The sequence below is a fragment of the Macaca fascicularis genome, chromosome 12 (assembly GCF_037993035.2).
Source record: "Macaca fascicularis isolate 582-1 chromosome 12, T2T-MFA8v1.1".
Taxonomy (NCBI): Eukaryota; Metazoa; Chordata; class Mammalia; order Primates; family Cercopithecidae; genus Macaca; species Macaca fascicularis.
In genome coordinates this window covers 10,133,182-10,156,128 of record NC_088386.1, presented here as the reverse complement: position 1 = coordinate 10,156,128, position 22,947 = coordinate 10,133,182, and the positions used below count along the sequence as shown (strand labels likewise).

The 22,947-nt window shown below is 41.7% G+C and overlaps 1 protein-coding gene across 27 annotated transcripts in view; it reads right to left on the bottom strand.

The window, feature by feature from the left end:
* The window catches only part of CLASP1 (cytoplasmic linker associated protein 1), a 309,768-nt gene that overhangs the window by 245,438 nt on the left and 41,383 nt on the right, over window positions 1-22,947 (bottom strand). For all 27 annotated transcript variants that reach the window (XR_012421050.1, XR_012421051.1, XM_065525354.1 and 24 more), the window contains exon 2: window positions 17,583-18,062. Coding sequence is in view for 25 of the 27 variants with exons in the window: in XM_065525354.1 (XP_065381426.1) it covers window positions 17,583-17,777 (195 nt within the window). In the remaining 2 variants the exon portion in view is untranslated. The remainder of the gene's footprint in view (window positions 1-17,582; window positions 18,063-22,947) is intronic.

The following is a 22,947-nucleotide window of genomic DNA, read 5'->3' as shown; positions in this document are numbered from 1 at the left end:
GTAATCCCTATAATTCTCTCTACCCCCCTTAAAAAATATGCTATTAATAGTTTGGCATATGCCATACCAGATTTTTCTGTATGCATAGGCATAAGGTTTTCTTAAACTAAACTATGCTCAATATGAATTTAAAAAAAAAAAGGCAACTGTCCTTAGTGTGCACGAATGTGTTTCCATTGTGCCCACATCCACCTGTGCTTTGGGGCCCTGTGAGCATAAATCCTTCTCCTTCATTGTATATGAAGAGCTGCACGTTGAAGCCCCTGAGGCCTAGGTTGGTAGCATACACTCAGCCTCCACGCAGTATGTACTGTGAAGCGCACAGCTTTCTCCCAGCTGCTCTGAACATACTTTTCTCAAAGTAGCATGACCAAGCAAGTTGGCTGATCCTGGCTAAAATAAAGTATCCCAGGGAAGAAAGATCTGGCCTTAAAAGACTAGATCGGGGCCGGGCACAGTGGCTCACGCCTGTAATTCCAGCACTTTGAGAGGCCAAGACTTGCGAATCACAAGGTCAGGAGCTCAAGACCAGCCTGTCCAACGTGGTGAAACCTTGTCTAAACTAAAAATACAAAAATTAGCCAGGCACAGTGGTGTGAGCCTGTAGTCCCAGCTACTTGGGAGGCTGAGGTAGGAGAATTGCCTGAACCCTGGAGGCGGAGGCTGCAGTGAGCTGAGATCACGCCACTGCACTCCAGCCTGGGCAATAGGATGAGACTCTGTTTCAAAAAAAAAAAAAGAGAGAGAGAGAATAGATCAGAACCCTAAGGGGTAAGAGGTATGCAGGGAATCCCGCCCTCCCTCCATCCTTAGAACATCCCCCTGCCTGGATCCAGGGCAGGGCTGGAAATTGGTCCTGGAGCATCCCTTTCCTAACCCCCACTACCACATCCTCCTCTTAATTTCCTTAACATCTCCCCTTCCCTTCTCATTTTAAAACCCCTCCATTTGGGACCTCTAAAAGAAGAGCGCAAACTGGCTCTTAGAAAAATATGTGATGAATAAACATAAGAAGCTCAATGCTGGCCGGGCGAGGTGGCTCACGCCTGTAATCCCAACACTTTGGAAGGCTGAGGCAGGCGAACCACCTGAGGTCAGGAGGTTCGAGATTAGCCTGGCTAACATAGTGAAAGCCCCATCTCTACTAAAAATACAAAAAGTGGCCGGGTGTACTGGCACGCGCCTGTAGTCCCAGCTACTCAGGAGGCTGAGGCAGGAGAATCACTTGAACCCGGGAGGCAGAGACTGCAGCAAGCCGAGATCGCGCCACTGTACTCCAGCCTGGACAACGGAGTGAGACTCAGTCTCAAAAAATAAAAAAAAAAAAAGAAGCTGAACTTCACTAGTTTAACTCCCATTCCCCACAACACAATACCTGTGATGGTTTTAAACAAGTTTAAAACAACAACATGGTTTTAAATTTATGTGGTAAGTGTTATGTATGATGTCTTAAAGCAGAATATAATCCCTTATACATACCAATACCTAAAGAATTCAAACTTCACATTTATATAGAAAAAATGGCATCATGCCATAAAAACACTAGTATTTTGCAAGTAGAATTACAAAATTTAGTATAATCACTAAGGATAAATCTTCAGTTTAAACAGGTTGGAAAGTTGGAAAAGTTCTTGCTTGATAACACAGCTGAAAGCCCAAATAATGAAGGATCATCAGAAGAGAAAATAAAGGAAATAAAGTACAAACACAGAGACGTATTATGCCAAGCACTGTGCAGTGCCTGGGCATGCCTCGGGTCTCCACGAAGTATGCAGTAGTCTCCTCTTATGGACAATAAATGAAGGCTCAATGGCATGTCTAAATCCACACAAACAGTAAGTAGAGAGCTGCGATTCAAACCCTGACCTCTGATCCCAATGCCTGAGGCTTCCACTAGACCCCAGGCCTTCCCCAAGCAATCTAAAGTATGAAGTTCATGATTCCCCCGGGGGTCACACATGGGCCATTTGCCCCCAGCTGAGCCCCGCTTCTTTTAGGAGACCTGGTACTCCTTGCCCTGTCCCTTTACATGAGTGGGAGCGACCATTTTCGTGCACAGCCATGTCTCCCCGGCTACAATGTATGGGCTGAGGGTTTACAGGGATTGTTTGGGGATTTGTGGTGGTTTCACTCCAAGCTGGGAAAAGAGAAACTCAGTCTTCTGATAGTGGAGCTGCAAGATGTGAGCTGGAGTCATAAACAGCATGAACACAACACTGAAGAGAGGCCTATATCCAAGAATGCAGCCACGGGGCAGACAGAAACACGGTTCTCGCCACCTAGTTTGCAGTGCTGTCTCCAGAGCGATCTCAACCACCACGCTGGCCAGTGACATGCCCATCCATCTGACTTGCCTCCTATGATCAGAAAGATTACTGACCATCGTTTTCTCTACAAAGGTGTTTTTTGAAAAACATTCTTTAGTTAGGCTAGAATCATATGGAGAATCAAATAAAATCACATACTTACCCCTCACTACCCAACAAAAACATATCACTATGGGCCTGGTGTGGTGGCTCACGCCTATTATCCCAGCACTTTGGGAGGCCAAGGCAGGCGGATCACCTAAGGTCAAGAGTTTGAGACGAGCCTAGCCAACATGGTAAAACCCTGTCTCTACTAAAAATACAAAAATTAGCCGGGTGTGGTGGTGCACGCCTGTAGTCCCAGCTACTCAGGGGGCTGAGGCAGGAGAATCGCTTGAACCTAGGAGGCAGAGGTTGCAGTGAGCCGAGGTCACGCCATTGCACTCCAGCCTGGGTGACAAGAGTGAAACTCTGTCTCAACAACAACAACAAAAAATACCACTACGTATTTGACAGTATTATTTACCATCTTCCAATTTAGCCCAGTTAAGATGAGCTGATATTTATTAGGTTATAGTAGGTGTGAAAGCACTTGGAAAAAAGAGTGGAATATTCCAAAGAAATGAATTTTGATGTTTTTTTCTCACAACTCCATTGGGAGATAAATCAATACTATCCTCATTTTGTGGAGGAAAAAAAAAAAGATAACTGGATTAAATAACAACAAATAGACCCAAATAGATCCATTTCAATGTGCACATCGTTGAGGTATCAGGTCTTCCTCCTCTGCATATAGGCATCTCCTGCTCTGCAAATGTGTAATACACCTCAGACAGACAATTTTCATCAATCAGTTAAGGGGGAAATGAGATCAACAAAAATAAAACCATTTTATTTACCTCATTTCCTCTTAAAATGTGCTCTTATCTGAAAGATTAGAAGCAGAAGAAATAGTCTCCATTGCTGCACCTAGCAACAAACAGATATCTTTGGCCCATTCCAAAGGAAAAATATCAAGAGAAATGGTAACACCCAGGATTAATATGGAGGCACTCCTGCAACACTGACGGGCGGGCAATCTGCCAGACTCTGAACCAGCAGTTCAGCTTTTCAGAACTTCCAGCGCAGAGGTACACAAGAGGGCAGAAACACGTATGTACAGGGATGTCAGTGCAGTGATGCTCTGGCCAAAAGATGAGAAACCACTTGGATGATAGCAACCATGTACAGAAAAGGAAATGAAAGCTACACATGTATAGAAGAGAGTGTTACATTAAAAATATTTTAAATCATCTTATAAGTGATATAACTTACTTATTGCTAAGATGATCATGACACACGTTTAACTCAAACAGCTGACAAGAGAGCATGATCGGTCTTACATAAATATTCTTTCCATCTTTTTTCTACGGATATAAACAATAAGATACTTATCTCAGGGCAAAAGACTGAGTGATTTTAATTTTTTCATTACAACTTTTAAAAAATATGTTCCTGTTTATACAATAAGTACACATTACTTTTACTGTAATAAAAACAAAAAAAAATTTATTATCATTTGCAAAAATCCTCTAAGCAGCCTCCAGAAATGTGTTTGAAAAAGGTTGTTCCCAAGATATATGTATAAATCACAAAGAACATAAGCTTAGGATTCTCAGCCAAAGTAAGAAGTCAAAGACAAAAATATCTCCATGGCTATTTTTCTAAATGTTCTTCAAAAATTATTTGATTTTTAAAAATTACTTCTCTAAATCAAAAAGAAATCAGATGCACTATGCAGAAAAAGAACTTGGACATCTTTTTTCACAAGGCTATCCACAGCCAATAAATTGTATCATGAAGCCTGAAATCTCAAACAATTATCAAATTCATCCCAGTCCTTCACATATGCACACTAATACCAAAAACCACCAGGTCGTCGTCCTCCCTAACGCCATTACCCAAATTAGCTTCTCCTTCACTTCCTCTTAGTCCTAGTCCACAAAGCCTTCATCAGACAATCTTTAGCACCCACTGCTGCGGTGTCTGGGTGAGACCCAGACACCTCTCCCTGAGGTCTTTCAATGGCTTCCACTGCCCTGCAAATCAGTACTAAGGTCCTACACTACAGTGCTGCAGGGAAGTCTCTCAATTGCCCTCAGGGCTCCCCCACCTAGGAAATGTGCTCAGCCTCACTGGTGCACAGCCAGGCCACTTGTATCTCAGAATATTATCTCTACGAAGGACACTGAACAGCTTCCTTCATGGAGCCGGCTGAGCTATCTCTTGTCCCTCATCCAAAAGAATCCTAAAGACCATCTCATGCACAAAGCTTTTAAGGATGGTTAAACACCGAGAGATTCCTACCAATCATCAAAGAACTTCCTCCCCATGTATAACCATATCTATTTGCTCCACAATGGACAGCTACCTTTTAACAGCTCCCTCTTTGCTCCTTCCCAAAATCCCACGTAAAATGCAGCTGTAGCTGAAATAATTCTTCCAGGTTGACCTCCCATTCTCTACTTGGAGCCATTTTCACCTGATTTTTCTGGATTTCTTACCATGATCCTTGTCACAGACTCTCCCTCTGCCTAACCTGTTAAACAGGTAACTGGGTAGGGCCTGCCAGCTTGGTTTTCTTTTTACTCCAATGCTGTCTGACAATTCCCTTAGCCCACAGTTCAAGCTGGTGAGTTCTGTCTACAGCTGAATAACCTGGATCTCACTTACACTCAGACCGTGTCATCCATGTGCATGTTTTGCTATTCTTCTCCTCTTACAAAGCATCCTTTAATATCCTGCTAACTCCAGGAAGATATTTTGCTATTACATGTCTTTTTATATTCCCTTAATAATATTTATGAAAACTTTTAGCTAGCCATCGCTCCATTTTAACTTCAGGCTCAAACCAAACTTCATCGCATTATTACATGTTCACTAAATTATTAGGTTGCCTTAAATAATGCATGAATATGAATGTACCTAAGTAACATTAATTTTAAACACTTTTTTCTCCTTCACAGTAGTTCCTTTTTGTGATAACTACCAAAAAATATACACTTCACTCTTTCTATACATTTCAAAAATATATGAAGCCAACATAGGATATGCATTTCAAAAACATATGAATCCAACTAATAAATGAAGAAGGAATGTTGAACTAGAAAATCACCGTTTGGCAACCAGCATAGTAATTAATAACTGTTTTAGGTAAAAATCATCAACGGATCCTGAAGCTACAGGTGAAAGTTTGATGAGTAATAGGATATTTATACAGTCTTGAAGTATCTCCCCACAAGATACCTATTAATTAGAAAGATGGGGAAAAAGTAACTTTTTGAAACCTGGCAAACACCTCTTTAACCACGTAGGAGGAAGAGATACCGTGTCCCTCCTGATGTGAAGCACTGAGAAGGGTATGTCATATCTACAGAATTCCTGCCAAAACTGTATAAACGTCATCTAACCAGGAAGAAGCATCAAACAACATCAAATTGAAGAACTACACACAGTAAGGTGACCTAATTCTTCAAAATTATTAAGTCAATAAAAATAAGGAAAGACTGACAATGAACTGTTCCAGAGTAAAGGAAACTATGGCCGGCCGCGGTGGCTCACGCCTGTAATCCCAGCACTTAGGGAGGCCGAGGCGGGTGGATCACCTGAGGTCAGGAGTTCGAGACCAGCCTGACCAACATGGTAAAATTCTGCCTCTACTAAAATTCAAAATTAGCTGGGCAAAGTGGTGCATACCTATAATACCAGCTACTTGGGAGGCTGAGGCAGGAGAATCACTTGATCCAGGGACAGGGAGGTTGCAGGGAGCCGAGATCACACCATTGCGCTCCAAGACTAGATCATGAAACAGGATTAAAAAATTTTTTTCTTGTTGCTATAAAGGACATTAGCATGACAACAGGTGAAATGTGAGTATGTCTCATCAAAGGTATTAGTAGTCAATCAATCTTAATCCTGATTTACATAGCTGTACTAACATTATATAAATGAATGACCTCATTTCTAAGAACCACTGTTCTTAGAACACAGCATGTGTGTATTGCAATGGAGCACTGTGTCTATTACTCTCAAATGATTACAATAAGCATAATAATAGAGAAAATAAGACAAATGTGATAAAGAGTTAACACTGGGGTCCAGGTGAAACATACATGAAAATTCTTTTAACTGTTTTCTGATGTTTTCCCACATGTCTGAATATTTTCTGCAATAAAAAGTTTAAAAAGTATGTATGGTCATGATTCTAATAGAACCAAAGAACTATTTTAAATATATTCCTCTTAAATATCTTTTATTAAAGTCGAAAATAAGTTGCTTCTCTCTCATTCAAAACTCGCTCCCTTTAAGAAATGATCTATGGGGTGCATCCACACCCTTCTTTTATGCTCCAATAAATGCTACTATTACCTCTGCTACAAAATTATAAAGAAAATACTGCATATTGCTTCAGTGGTGGGTTCTAAAGTCCTGCCTCTGACACTTTATTCAGACTAAAATCCTGCCTCTGACACCTTCTAGTCATGTAACCTCGGGGAAGTTTCTTCAGTGTCCCCAGTTAAAGAATGGGAATAATCACAGGGCTTATCATACAGCATCTATGTCATAATTACAAGGCAATGCATGCAAAACGCTTAACAGTGTCTAGCACATAATGGTGCTTAATAAGTGTTAGCTACTAGTAAACATTAGCTGTTAATCATTAGCCTCATTGTTGACTTCATGTTCTCACTCCAGCTGTTTTTCTTTCTGTCTTGACATTCAATTTTTATTACTTCTTCTGTTGCATGTATCCTTATTTAAATTTTTAGTTTTCAGAAACAAGGGAAAGTATAAGTGTTAAAAATTTTACAAACAAGTGAAATCTTCCTAAAACAGGGGGCCTCAGTCAATGGGTTGGTTTACACCAGTCGGTTTTCAACTCACCTTTCACAGACTTCCCAGCCAGCTGCTGCTCTACTCAGGGAGTTTATTATCAACACTGCACAACTGATGGATTCGTATCTTATTACAAGAGACCCAGGGCCTCTGTTCCAGGGCAAAGGCTAACTGACAAGGCCACAAGAAAACATGTAACCTCAGTCCCACATAAAAGTTAACTTTCCTCAGATTTTATGATTATTTGGCCCAATAACATACATTTTCGTCAACTTCCTTTTACTGACCACATGCCACATATTAAAAGACTACACTGGCACCTTATATACATGGGCTTACTGAATCCTCTATGTAGTAAATATCATCAGACTCATTTTACAGGTGAGGAAATACATTCTAGAGAGAAAGCTACCTGCTCAAAGATATGAGTGGCAGAGCCAGAACAGGAATCCAGACAATTCACACTCAAATCTAAAATATTTCCAGTACACTTTGTTGCCCTTGCATATAGGTAAACACATTTAGGAAGAAATGCCACTAATTACATACATCAAGGACACCATTTTTACCAACAATCCACATAAATTTTCTTGAAATAACCTTTCCTAAGGTTTTTTGCTTTTGCTTAGTGCTGCTAACTGTAGCTTTTCTACTTATGACAGAGGCACCTGTCTTTTTAGATTACACCATAGAAATTCACCTCCTACAGCCAACAGGACAAACACTGCAAGGAAAACCTGGAAAGAATGGACAGTCTCTGAAAGGATGTGTCACTTGGTGGCAGCAGCGAGGGGACTGCCAGAAAAGGAAACAGAAGTCACTTAATATGAATCCAATAATCTTTTCTGGCTCTCCTCTCAAGGACACAAGGGGGAAAATAAAACCCTCAATGAAAGCCAAGGTTTTGGAGATAGGCAAAGGAAATGAGAGGAACCTCCCTTATCTGTCAACACAGTGTCCTCCTGCCCATAAACACACTTGATCCAGGGGTATCATGTGCTCTGTAAAGCAGCTTAGGAGAGACTAAATCTTCTACAGTCTACCAAGAAAATGCTACCCAGAAAGGGAGAAACAGGAAAGGAAGAAAGACTTTTTCAGAACCCTCTGCAGCTTACACCTTTTGGTTCTTTATAACCCCATTTAATCCCACTTCTCTGTCAAGGCCTCTCTAACTAAGCATACCCTAACATTTTTTCTTTCTCCACATGACAGAATTTATACAAATTCCTATGATGCAATTTAGCACTGAATTATTTCCTATCCTACACTGTGCACTGTCCTCTCATATGCCCTACGTGTCCCTCCAATCAGACCACAGGGCAGAGACAAAGGAAACTCTGGGTTAACAGGGAATCCACAAATTTCAAACATAAGGCAGCACAGAATGGCCTTGAGCCAAATGTGCATGGAGATGAAGCCCACACAGATTGGACAGACCTAGACAGCCTAGGCACTAGGCCGGGACCGCACCCAGTTTTTCCCTACTGCATAAGTGTAGCAACTGGCACATCATACGTGTTTGTTTAACTCTGATCGCTGCATAAGGACTTGAGTTCAAGTCTCAGAAATCTTAATTACTAGCTTTATCACCTGGAACAAGTTAGCTAATTTTTTCAGCATCAGTCTTCTCAGGTGTAAAATGGGAAAAATAATGTCTGTCTCATATGGTAATTATAATTTAAAAAATGAACACATATTTAGCACAATTTCTGGCTCACAGTAAATGCACCACAGCCATAGACTATCATTATTATTCTACAGTATTAAATACAGGTCCACAATTGCTTATCCAAAACTCTAGAGGCCAGATACATTCTGGAATACAGAATTTTTCAAATTTTTAGGAAGGTAAAATAGTGCACAGAGAGAGACAGAGATTGTGTGTGTGTGTGTGTGTGTGTGTGTGTGTGTGTGTGTGTGTATGTGTGTCGGGGGGTATAATATAGCCCCTTGAACAGAATCCAGGGCAGCAACCCACAATCAAGCACATTAATATTTTGTAGTGAAACACAGCCTAGCCAGGTAAATACAGACCATAAATAGTCTCATGTCAGTTCACTTCAGGTCAAATGGCAAATTAGTAATGAAAAACAGCAGGCTTTCAGAGTGTTTTGAATTTTGAAACTGCGGAGAAAGGCCTGTGGGGCTGTATTCACAAAAAGCACCAAGCCCCTGCTAGGAAGCGTTGTTTCCAATGAGCCCAGTAAAGGTGCAGGTACTTGCACTGGTGTGGTGTGGTGTGGATGTGAGGCTGCATGTTACTGCACTGCTGCGCAGAATCAAAGCTGTCAAGATGACCCAAGAAAACTGCGTAGCATAAGTCCCCCCCAATTCCCTCCGGTTGTATAGCCCAGGCAGTCTCTCCAGGACAGGTCATTCTTAACATTTCATCTCTTCTCACCTGAAGAGGGAAGAAGGAAGAACAGAAGCAGCTGGAAATGAGTGCAAGAACCTATCCCCACCATTTTTCCCTTTCAGAAAGTTTTAATCAAGGCAGACAGGAAGAGGCGAACAGATCAATGAGGACAGCCATATTCCAAATTTGGGGTTATTTTTATTATTTAATGTCTCCTGCCAGGATTCCCATGGTCACTATGACAACATGGAACCTTCACAAATTCTTCCATGTTGAACAGCACCCCCATGGTGTAGCACAGTGCTGTTCTGAATGTATGCTTATTTAAATAACCAATTACTCAACCCACAGATGGCTTCTACCACCAAAGAAAGTCCAAGCCAGCTCCCTGTAGATGATTAGCAGTAAGCTAACAGAATTCAAACTGATCCTAATACGAGTCTGAGTGAGAGAGGCAAGTTTTTCTGAAGTATCACATAAGGTAGTCTAAAACCAAACGTGATCTATTTAATCCAAACGAATGCTCTCCCCTATTCCCAAATTATATGCAAATGATAAGCCTTCCTACCCATCTCCCAGATGAATCACTAATGGTTCTCACCACTGAAGGAAAAAGTGTTTACCTAAGTGGCACACAGTTGGTACTCAATGTTCTAGTGAAGGGATAGGCAAACCATGATCCAAGGGCCAAAGTGGCCCTCAGCCTGTTTCTGCAGATCAAGTTTTACTGGACACAGCCAAGCCCGTTCATTTACCTATTACCTGTCACTGCTTTTGCAATACAGTGACTCATATTAGTTGAATATTTCAAAGAGCATATGGTCTCACGAAGCCTACAATATGTACTATCTGGGTTTTAAGGAAAAGTTCACTAAACCCTGTTCTTATGAAAGCAGCACTAGCCAGAAAATCAGGGACCTATATTTAAATCTAGTTCCATAATCACTAGTTAAAATTGCCTCATTATTTCTGGGCCTCAGTTACTTCCTGTATAAAATTAGGACACCACTATCTATTTACCCTGCAGGGTTGTTATAAAGACTACATGAGGTAAGACAGATTAACATACCTCAAACTAAGTAAGGAATAAATGGTAGCCATTAAATTGCCATTAATACCACATACACATTTATCTGTTAAGGAACAGTTAAATGCAAAGATACTGAAGCTCCAGCCACTTTTTTTTTTTTTTTTTTTTTTTTTTGAGATGGAGTCTCGCTCTGTTGCTCAGGCTAGAGTGCAGTGGCATGACCTCAGCTCACTGCAAACTCTGCCTCCCAGGTTCAAGCAATTCTCCTGCCTCAGCCTCTGAGTAGCTGGCACTACAAGCATGTGTCACCAGGCCCGGCTAATTTTTGTATTTTTAGTAGATACGGGGTTTCACCATGTTGGCCAGGGTGGTCTTGAACTCCTGACCTTGTGATCCGCCCGCCTGGGCCTCCCAAAGTGCTGGGATTACAGGCGTGATTCACTACGCCTGGCCATATTTTTTTTAATAAGCAATTGAGCTGACATTCATCTACCTTCCCTGTTAAGAAAAGAAATAACAACACACAAGTACTATTGTTGGGCAAGCCAAAATTACCTTTCCATTCTCTTTTTAAAAGAAAGCCCTTAATTAAAAAAATAAATAAATAAATAAATAAAAGGCCGGGCATGGCGGTTCACACCTGTAATCCTAGCACTTTGGGAAGCCGAGGCAGATGGATCACGCAGTCAGGAGTTCAAGACCAGCCTGGCCAATATGGTAAAACCCTGTCTCTACTAAAAATACAAAAATTAGCCTGGTGTGGTGACGCATGCCTGTAGTCCCAGCTACTCGGGAGGCTGAGGCAGAAGAATCACTTGAACCCAAGAGGCGGAGGTTGCAGTGAGCCTAGATTGCATCACTGCACTCCAGCCTGGGCGACAGAGCAAGACTCTGTCTAAAAAAAAAAAAAGTTCAAGAAGCCAAGGTTACAAGGTCAGGTGTAGTGGCTCATGCCTGTAATCCCAGCACTCTGAGAGGCCGAGGCAGCCAAATCACTGGAAGTCAGGAGTTCGAGACCAGCCTGGCCAACATGGCAAAACCCCGTCTCTACTAAAACTACAGAAAAAAATTAGCCAGACATGGTGGCACACGCCTGTAATCCCAGCTACTCAGGAGGCTGAGGCACAAGAATCATTTGAACCAGGAAGCAAAGGTTACATTGAGCCAAGATCGTGCCACTACACTCCAGCCTGGGTGGCAGAGTGAGACTCTGTCAAAAAAAAAAAAAAAAATCCAAGAAGCCAAGCTTCAAAGTTTTGTTAAATATAAAGCTAATCCCTTTAATCTAAAATATTAAAGGAATCATCTATTAAAGAAATGACAAATAAAGCTGAAACTGTACCTCAGGAATTCAATTTTTAAAATCTTGATTTATAATTAAGAAAAAAAGGGAAGTAGGAACTAAAAGGTAGTTTCCAGGTTTCGGTAAAGCCACCAGCAACACCTGGCTGAGGAGTCTATGTTCCTGAGATCACTCATGGAACCAGTACTTGTTGAGCACCCACAATGTTCCATACTCTGGGCTCCAGATGTGAACATGCAGATGCTGCCACTACACTTAGAGAACTTACAAACCATAAGACATGGCCCTTGAGTGCAAAGACCACCTCTATTAAGTCATATAACATATTAGAGCTTGAGGGCTCCCAAGAGATTATCTAGTGTAACATCTGCATCGTACGAACAGGTTAACTGAGTTGTCCATGGTTACAAGCAAGTTAGTGGTAAACTCCAACTTCCTGACTTTCCTTCACACTAATCTGTCTTTGCTTAGGAATTACTTCACCAAGAGTCAAGTCTGAATCTTTCACTCCTCTGTAACCCTGCAAATGTCATTCTGGAAAAACCAACCAACCTTCAAACTTCTCATTTCCTTTAGACAGTGTTACTACTTTCTTCTTCTGTCTTCCCACAGAACTCTGTGTATTTGCATTACTGCACACATTACACTGTTCTGTAACTTGTTTATCAGTTTCCTCTCCATAGACTACGAGCTCCTTGAAGACAATTACTTTCGCACCAACCTAATAATTTAACATCCATGCTAACCCAGTTCCATCCCAAACCTCCTTTTCCTATTAGGAGCCTGACAGTATTCAAGTATCTGCCCTCTTTCACATGGTCACATGCTTCACTCAAGGGAGGCCCCCACTTAAGACCAGTAGGTTAAGCATGACATTCAAAAGAAATCACGGACACTCGTTTTCCAGTGGTGCTGAGGTGGGCACGCAAAGCCACTCTGGCAAATGTGATGAAAGAAAAGTCTGCTGGGGAGCTTCTGAGAAAGGTTTCCTTCCCCCAAGTGAAAGGCACAAGAAGATACTCTCCTTCCCTGGACATTGCCTTAACTACTACTGGATTTATTTGAGACACTAGATTTCCTTGGAGAACTTTAGGTCATTTGAGTCAGTTTCCAATTACTCTTAGAAGCATCCTAATATGCACACAGAAAAAGTGGTGGAGTTGTGACTCAAAAACACAGACAAGGTGATTTCACAGACCTTAAAAATGTAACAACCATAGATAACAGATAACATCTGACTGAATGAGGAAAAGCTTTCAGCTTTTTTTTTTTTTTTTTTGAGATGGAGTCTTGCTCTGTCACCCAGGCTGGAGTGCAGTGGCATGATCTTGGCTCACTGCAACTTCTGCCTCCGGGTTTAAGCAATTCTCCTGCCTCAGCCTCCAGAGAAGCTGGGATTACAGGCGTGTGCCACCATGCCCGGCTAATTTTTGTATTTTTAGTAGAGATGGGGTTTCACCATGTTGGCCAGGCTAGTCTCGAACTCCTGACCTCATGATCTGCCTGCCTCAGCCGCCCAAAGTGCTGGGATTACAGGCATGAGCCATCGCACCCAGCCCGCTTTCGGCTTTTAAGAACTAACAGTATAAATATGCCCACTCTCACCCTCTTATTCAACATAGTACTGGAAGTCCTTCCCAGAGCAATTAGGCAAGAGAAGAAATAAAAGGCATCCAAATTGGAAAGAGTAGGTAAAATTGTCCCTATTTGCAGATGACATAATCTCATATACAGAAAAACCTAAAGATTCTACCAAAAAACTCTTACCACTGATGACCGAAATCAGTAGTTACAGGATACAAAATATACAAAAATGAGCAGCATTTCTATACACCAAACAACAAACTAGCTAAAAAAGAAATCAAGAAGGCAATTCCGGCAGGGCACAGTGGCTCACGCCTATAATCCCAGCACTTCGGGAGGCCAAGGCGAGTGGATCACCAGAGGTCACGAGTTCGAAACCAGCCTGGCCAATGTGGTGAAACCCCGTCTCTACTAAAAATACAAAAATTAGCCGGGTATGGTGGTGCACGCCTACAGTCCCAGATACTCGGGAAGCTGAGACAGGACAATCGCTTGAACCCAGGAGGCGGAGGTTGCAGTGAGCTGAGATTATGCCACTGCACTCCAGCCTGGGCAAAAAAGCAAGACTCCGTCTCCAAAAAACAAAAGAAGAAGGAGGCAACTCCATTTATGACAGCTACCAAAAATAAAATACCTAGGAATAAATTTAACCAAGGAGATGAAAGACCTCTACAAGGAGATGAAAGACCTCTACAAGGAAAACTATAAAACACTGATAAAAGAAACTGAAGAGGATACAAACAAATAGAAAGACATCACATGCTCATGGATTGGAGGAATTAATATAGTTAAAATGACAATAGCAATCTACAGATTGAATGCCATTCTACCAAAATATCAATGACATTCTTCACAGAAATAGAAAAAAAAGTCCCAAAATTTGTATGGAACCACAAAAGACCCTGAATAGCCACAGCAACCCTGAGCAAAAAGAACAAAGCTAGAGGCATCACACTAACAGACCTCAAAGTAAACTACAAAGCTGTAATAACCAAAACAACCTGGTACTGTCATAAAAACAGACACATAGGCCAATGGAACAAAACAGGGAACACAGAAATTAATCCAGGTATCTACGGCCAACTGACTTTTGACAAAGGTACCAAGAACACTCACTGGGGAAAGGCCAGTCTCTTCAATAAATGATACTGGGGAAACTGGATATCTAGATGCAGAAGAATAAACTAGATCCCCATCTCTCACCCTATACAAAATCAAGTGTAAATGGATCAAAGACCTAAATGTAAGACTCAAAACAATAAAACTACTAGATGAAAACATTTAAGAAATGTTTCAGGACATTAGTCTGGGAAAATACTTTATAAGTAAGACCTCAAAAGCACAAGAAACAAAACCAAAAATGAACAAATGGGATTATATTAACTAAAAAGCTTCAGGGCAACCAAGAAACAACAAGGTAAAAAGACAAGCTACAGAATGGGAGAAGATATTTGCAAATTACTCCTCTGACAGGAGATTTTTTTTTTTTGAAGCCAGTTAAATTTAGCAGTGGGGAGTCATATACCAACTTTAGTGACACTATGTTAAATTCTGATAACTCATTACCATTGGACCAGCCAGACGGGGGTTAATATCTAGAATAAACAAGGAACTCAAATATCTCAACAGAAAAAAATACATATATCCAATTTTTAAAATCGACAAATAATCTGAACAGACATTTCTCAAAGAAAGACATACCAATGACCAACAAATACATGAAAAAATGTTCGACATCACTAATCATGAGGGAAATGCAAATCAAAACCACACTGAGGTATCATCTCACCCCTGTTAGGTTGGCTATTATCAAAAAGACAAAAAATAATAAATGCCAATGAGGATGCAGCATTTATTATTTTCCCACTGTTGGTGGGAAAGTAAACTAGAACAGCCACTATGGAAAACAGTATGGAAGTTCCTTAAAAAACTATGAACAGAACTACCATAGGATCCAGCAATCCCACTAGTGGGAATTTATCCAAATGAAAAGAAATCAGAATATGGAAGAGATATCTGCTCCCCCATGTTCACTGCAGCACTATTCACAACAGCAAAGAATGAACCTACATGTCCAACAACAGAGAATGGATAAAGAAAATACGGTATATATATTCAATGGAGTATTATTCAGCCATGAAAAAGAATAAAATCCTGTCTTTCACAGCCAACATGGATGGAACTAGAGGGCATTATGTTAAGTGAAATAAGCCAGGAACAGAAAGCTAAACACCACATGTTCTCACTCATATGTGAAGCTAAATAAAAGTTGATCGCATACGTTAAAAGCAGAAGAGAGGATAGCAGAGGCTGGGAAGGATAGGAGGAAGAGAGGAGTAGGAAGAGATTTGTTAAAGAATACAAAATTACAGCTAGACAGGAGGAATAACTTCTGGTGTTATATACCACTGTAGGATGACTAGAGTTAACAGTAATATAGTTTCAATTAGCTAGAAGGAGGATATTAAACGTTCCCAACACAAAGAAATGATAAATGTTTGAGATGATGGATATACTAATTAACCTGACCTGATCACTACAAATTATATTCATCAAAACATCATTAGGTATCCCACGAGTATGTAAAATTATTTGTCAATTTTTACAAATAACTTTTAAGAAAGAACAAAATTGTAGTGACTAGACTCTATCACCTCTCATCTCTTTTAACACTCCCACCATCCAGCACCAATGCGAAACACGTTAAGAAGCAACCGATAATTTCAGCTAAGTGAATAAACAGATGAATGAAATAGAATTTTAGCCAGAGTTTTAAGACAGGTAGGATAGGCTGGGCGCGGTGGCACAGGCCTATAATCCCAGCATTTTGGGACGAGGAGGCGGGTGGCTTACTTGAGGCCAGGAGTTCAAGATCAGCCTGGGCAACATGGCAAAACCTTGTCTGTACAAAAATATAAAAATTAGCTGGGCATGGGGGTGCATGTCTGTAGTCCCAGCTACTTGAGAGGCTGAAGTGGGAGGACTGCTTGAGCCCAGTAGGTGGAGGTTGCAGTCAGCCGAGATAGAGCCACTGCACTCCAGCCTGGGTGACAGAGCAAGACTCAGTCTCGAAAATAAATATATGAAGACAGGTAGGATAAATGTTATATCCAGTGATAAGTGAAGTATTAGGGCCATAGGTAACGTATTTAGAAAACAGAGTACATACCACAGCAAAGGAGTCCTGTGACTTTTTAAGTCCAAACCAATCTCAAAAGATTGAGTCAATGAAAACAGCACAAAATATTCTATTTCTGTAAGCCCCTTCAACAACGTCTATAGCACCTATTAGCAGTCGTGCAAGCTTTCCACTCTTCCTTCCATCTCAATCTTGACCCAAAGGGGCCACCCTCTAGGGAAATGAAAAGAGTAAGGGGATGGGGATAGGGGAGGAAGGAGAGAGTAAGGGGATGGGGATAGGGGAGGAAGCAGAGAGAGGAACACCACCTCTTCAGCACTTCAAGTTCAATCTAGTTTTCATTCACAAAAACTGTCTTTGAAAGGTAAAATGGTCAACCTTCACAACTCATTTGACCCATGGGACCTGGCCCCCACCCCCAGCCCCTGCCAAGGTCACATGAACAGCCTTGACCTTTATATCCTGAAGGATATCCTCTAGGCCATTACACACAGGTCACAGAAAAGTCCTTGACAACCTATTTCTGTCCAGGTACCTGGGCCAGCTTCACAACAGTGACCTGAAGGTAAAATGCTCCACACCCTATTACCAATTCAATCCCCCAGAGAAAATCAGTGAAGACATTTGTTATTTATAAAGGGCAACTCACCAAGGTCTCAGGACCTATTTGCTGCAAAACACAATATACACATTAACTTCAAGGCTACAAATGCTTGCCAACTTTCCAGCAAAAAAAAGCCTCCCCTTATCTGTTCACTTGACCTTCTGTCAAAGTGCTAAAGGGTAAGAATTTTTTGATCTTCAATGAGTATCAAAGAAAACTCTACCTTCTCCAGAATGAAACAACCCAAGGCCACAATCTGATTGAGTATCTTACTGGAAACCAAGGAAGCATGCTGACTGCTTACAAGGCATTTTTATAAGGGTCAATTTTGATCTACCAATGCAGCCCAGCCACCTCCAAAAGTGCCTTCTAAAGCACAGCTTACCTTGTAATTGCTAGAGTTCACCCAAGAGGTAGCAAGTCCATCCACAAGTTTATCTAACATGGTCTGGTCATGCTCAAGGTCAGCAGACTTCTGTTTGTCTGAGAAATAGTCTATCAATTCTTGGCCAACCTGCAATCGTTTCCCCACATCCTTCTGCAACACCTGCGCCAGGCAGGACTCCATGCGAGGCTCCATAGTGGAATTCAAATCCAGATCCAGCAAAAGCTAGAGGGCAGTCAGGATGACTCCCTCCCAGCAGACGTATCGGGGAGGTTGCCTCTTTGTTCGCTGAAGGTTACTAAGAGCCTGTGTTTCAAAGATGCAATCTGGGGAATGGCAACAATGCACCATGTGTGTCTGAAGAGCAGCTGGTAGGATATTAAAAGTCCAATTTAAATAACTAGTAGGAGATAAAGGAGTGAGTGGCAGAGTGATGTTCTACTATTGGGTCTGAAATACTTCATAATTCAGCAGTCCATTCTGAAAAGTAAGAGAAGAGAACGACAAATTAGCACAGATAACACAACACTGAAATGTTACGAAACATTAAATCAAAGACAAAGCAATTCATGCTGCAGAAGCATTTATAGTCACAAGCAGAGTGAGAAGCACGAACGGCTTGGCAACCATATCGGAATAACATAATTATTATTTTTATCAGGAAGAACATCGAAGCCCAAAGAAGAGCCAATGAGCCACACAGTTGGCGGGTCGATGTTTTCCACAGTTTCCCAGCTTGTAAATGCACCAGTCAGGAAAGCAATCTTCTGCTTTAGCTAGAGTATTTATTTGTAACTTCAATTCTATTTCCCACCAGAAATCTAACACCACTCTGTGTCTGAATCACTGTAGGTACTGCAGCTTACTGCCTTACTCTCAGTCTTCTTAAAAAAAAAAAAAACCAAGTATGGGAAATGAGGAAGGCTCCACAGAAAACACTGTTGACCAAAGTGGCTGGCTCGGTCACATTAAACAAAGTCAAGGGCAGCACCTACATCACACTACTTTACAATGGAGTAAGTGGTAGTCTCCACCTCCTCCTCCCTACAACAAAGAAAAGAAAGACACAAAAAGAGAAAGGAGGTGGGCGCAGTGGCTCACGCCTGTAATCCCAACACTTTGGGAGGCAGGGGCAGGCAGATCATTTGAGGTCAGGAGTTCAAGACCAGCCTGACCAACATGGTGAAATCCCGTCTCTACTAAAAATACAAAAATCAGCTGGGCATGGTGGCAGTGCCTGTAGTCCCAGCTACTCAGGAGGCTGAGGCAGGAGAATTGCTTGAACCCAGGAGGCGGAGCTTGCAGTAAGCCAAGATCGCGCCATTATATTCTAGCCTGGGTGACAGAGCACAACTCCGTCTCAAAAAAAAAAAAAAGGCTGGGCACGGTGGCTCACACCTGTAATCCCAGCACTTTGGGAGGCCGAGGCAGGTCAGGAGTTCAAGACCAGCCTGGTCAACATGGTGAAATCCCATCTCTACTAAAAATATAAAAACTAGCCGGGCGTGGTGGTAGACACCTGTAATCCCAGCTACTCGGGAGGCTGAGGCAGGAGTATTGCTTGAACCCAGGAGACGGAGGTTGCAGTAAGCCGACACAGTGAAACTGCACTCCACCCTGGGTGACAGAGCAAGACTCTGTCTCAATAAAAAAAGAGAAAGGCAACAGGCTCATATTCTGATCAGTTATTGACAGTATTCTCGGCTAACAATAGCACCATTTGGGCCTAGTGTTTTGATATTAAAATTAGGAGATCGCAAAATCATGTTTGAGTAGGGCAAAGTACATGATATGGGAAAAGTACCCAAAACTGTTTTAACTACACAAATTGCATAAGCTCTCTTGTTAACCTACAGCTGCTGGAGCATTGTACACATTTATTTCTTACTTATCCTAAAACCATTACTTAATTCCTTTCATTTTAAACCAAGAAGACCCATAGGAAACCTATCTTCAAGATTTAGTACCTCCCTGATACTGTGCCAAATTGAAGTTTTTTTCACACCAATAGTAAGTCCCAACTTTCAAAGTTTCCAGAAAATATATCTTTGTTTTCTAAATAAAGTAAAATTAAAATTCTCAGTAGAATAACTCACAGTCTGAACACAGCAATTCTCTCCCTTTCTAATACCACCCCATCCCCACCCCTCATCTCAACATAAAAACATTGAGATTCTTTCTGAGATATGGAATCACATACATCAAGTCACTCAGTGAGGAAAACCCTCCTTCAAAGCCCCAGCACATAACTACCCATCTTCTACTTTACTGCTTCCAGTAACACAGAAGAGTGAGGGAGGGACAGCATTCAACAGGACTTAGTATCTCACAGAGCAATCCTTCCTTATATTGAGGAGAGATCTGCTTTCCAGTCACTTCCAAATGCTGGAACTAGTCCCTCCTTCACAGGAAAGAGCTTCAAAAGCAGCTATTATCCTTCATTCCAATTTTTAGTACAAATATGATACTTCCAGTTCCTTTATCATCTCTTATGTTGGACGAAAGAAGGTATCGACGACACGGGAAAACTTAAGAAACCAAAAGGATTTCTTCCGGACCTAATATTAGTCCAAGAAGCAGACCAAATAAGCACCAGGCTGATGGTATATTAAAAATGGCCACAAATTCTTTGCTACTCCTCCCTCACCAAGGTGGAGTCCAGGTTCCCTCCTGCAGTGACTCTGGGCTTAACCCTGTGAAATCAGCAACTACAAAAGCAAGCAGAGACTTGCTATGCAAGCAATGGAACTTGCCCTCTTAGAATGCTGCCCTGGGATGGCCATGCTGTAAGGAAGCTGGTCTAGCCTGTCGGACATGAGAGGCCACGTGGGGAACCAACACGCTCTGACCAACAGCCAGCAGCAACTGCCAGACATGTGAGTGAGACCATCTGGGACCATCTACCCATTCCAGTCGTCATCCGACTGCAGTGATGCCAGTAAGTGTAAGGAAATAAGCAGAAAAGCCACCAAGCCAAACCACAGAATTATGAGAAATAACACTTCATTGCTGTTTTATTTAAGCCACTATATTCACAGCAGTTGGTTACACAGTAACAGATAACTGATATACTCCTTCTTCCCCTAAACAACTATCATTCATTTTCATTCATTCTCAATGAAAAACAATTTCATAGTGTTTACTCCTTCAAGGGGCCTAAAATGAACAGATACTAACCAATAATAATAATAATATAATAATAAAATTTAAGGAGCTACATGAGGTGTCAGGTTCTGTGCTTATGTAATACTGATTTATACAATACTATCTCTAATTCTTCAATTTTATAAAGTAGGTGTTAACATCCTTATTTATAGATTAAGAAATTGAGGTAAAGTAAAGGTAAGCAATTTTCCAAGGTTGCATGGACAATGAGTTTCCTTCCCCCACCTTGAAAACATTATTAGAAGTCTTAGCCTAATTCTGTTTTGACTCAAGAGGAGGTCAGATTTCCTGTTTAGCTAGGAAGCAACAGGCAAGAGAGCAAGGTCTCCATTCCTTAAGTAAACACTAGGAAAGATCCCATTTGTTCAGGTCTCCCTACCATGATTTATAAATATATATCATAAGAAAACCTCCCCTTCAACTAGAAATGAATAAGATTTCTAACAAATAAGCTTATGGTTCTTGAACGTAATTATGCAACAAAGGCTTAGTACACTCAGAAATAGGTCACAAATTCCTATGAACGAAATGCAAACAATGAAAGAGACTGGAAGCCCCTAGGCTTTCAGCAGATTGAATTCTCTCTTCTTTTTCTTCCTAATTTACAACAAGGTAACTATTATCTCTTACACTTATTCTTACTAAACTGAGGTTTTTGAACTTTTTTAATGCTTTTGTGTGTTTTCTACATCTCTACTTTCAGGGAATATTAATCACATAGTTCCAAATTCACAAGGTACAAAAGTGCAAGACCTGCCTTCCACCCCTGACCCTCCCAGCCACCCAGTGTCTCTCCTTAAAAGCAAGTAATGGCCGGGCACAGTGGCTCACGCCTGTAATCTCAGCACTTTGGGAGGTCGAGGCGGGTGGATCATGAGGTCAGGAGATGGAAACCAACCTGGCCAACATGGTGAAACCCCGTCTCTCCTAAAAATACAAAAATTAGCTGGGCATGGTGGCACGTGCCTGTAATCCCAGCTACTCGGGAGGCTGAGGCAGGAGAATCCTTGAAGCAGGAGTCAGAGGTTGCAGTGAGCTGAGATCACACCACTGCCCTCCAGCCTGGAAACTCAAAAAATAAATAAATAAGGCCAGGTGCGGTGGCTCACGCCTGTAATCCCAGCACTTTAGGAGGCCGAGGTGGGCAGATCACGAGGTCAGGAGATCGAGACCATCCTGGCTAACACGGTGAAACCCCGTCTCTGCTAAAGAATACAAAACCTTAGCAGGGTGTAGTGGCGAGCACCTATAGTCCCAGCTACTCGGGAGGCTGAGGCAGGAGAATCGCTTGAAGCAGGGAGTCAGAGGTTGCAGTGAGCCGAGATCATGCCACTGCCCTCCAGCCTGGCAACAGAGAGAGACTGCATCTCAAAAAATAAATAAATAAGGCCGGGCGCGGTGGCTCACGCCTGTAATCCCAGCACTTTAGGAGGCCAAGGCGGGCGGATTACGAGGTCAGGAGATCGAGACCATCCTGGCTAACACGGTGAAACCCCGTCTCTACTAAAGAATACAAAAAATTAGCCGGGCGTAGTGGCGAGCGCCTATAGTCCCAGCTACTTGGGAGGCTGAGGCAGGAGAACGGCGTGAACCCGGGAGGCGGAGGTTGCAGTGAGCCGAGATCCGGCCACTGCACTCCAGCCTGGGGGAGAGAGCAAGACTCTGTCTCAAAAAAATAAATTTAATTAATTAATTAATTAATTAATAATAAGCAAGTAATGTCACCAGTTTCCCATGTATCCTTTCAGAAATATTTTTAACTATCAAAACAAATAAATATATGTGTTCTCCTCCCTGTATCCTCTAGGAAGAGTTTTCTAAACATTTACAATTAAATCATAAAAAGAGAAATCAAAAAATAATTGTATTTTAAAATGCAGAAAACTTAGAAAATAAGAGGAAAAAAGAAAGACTTGGAGGAGTAAGAGAAGAAGGAGGAGGAGTTACAGGAGGAAGAGGAGCTGGAGGAGGAGGAGGAGAAGTTACAGGAGGAAGAGGAGCTTGAGGAGGAGGAGTTACAGGAGGAAGAAGAGCTGGAGGAGGAGGAGGATTTAGGAGAGGAAGAAGAACTGGGAGGAGGAGGAGGAGTTACAGGAGGAAAAGGAACTGGAGGAGGAGGAGTTGGAGGAGTTACAGGAGAAAGAAGAACTGGAGGAGTTGTTGGAGGAGTTACAGGAGAAACAGGAACTGGAGAAGGAGT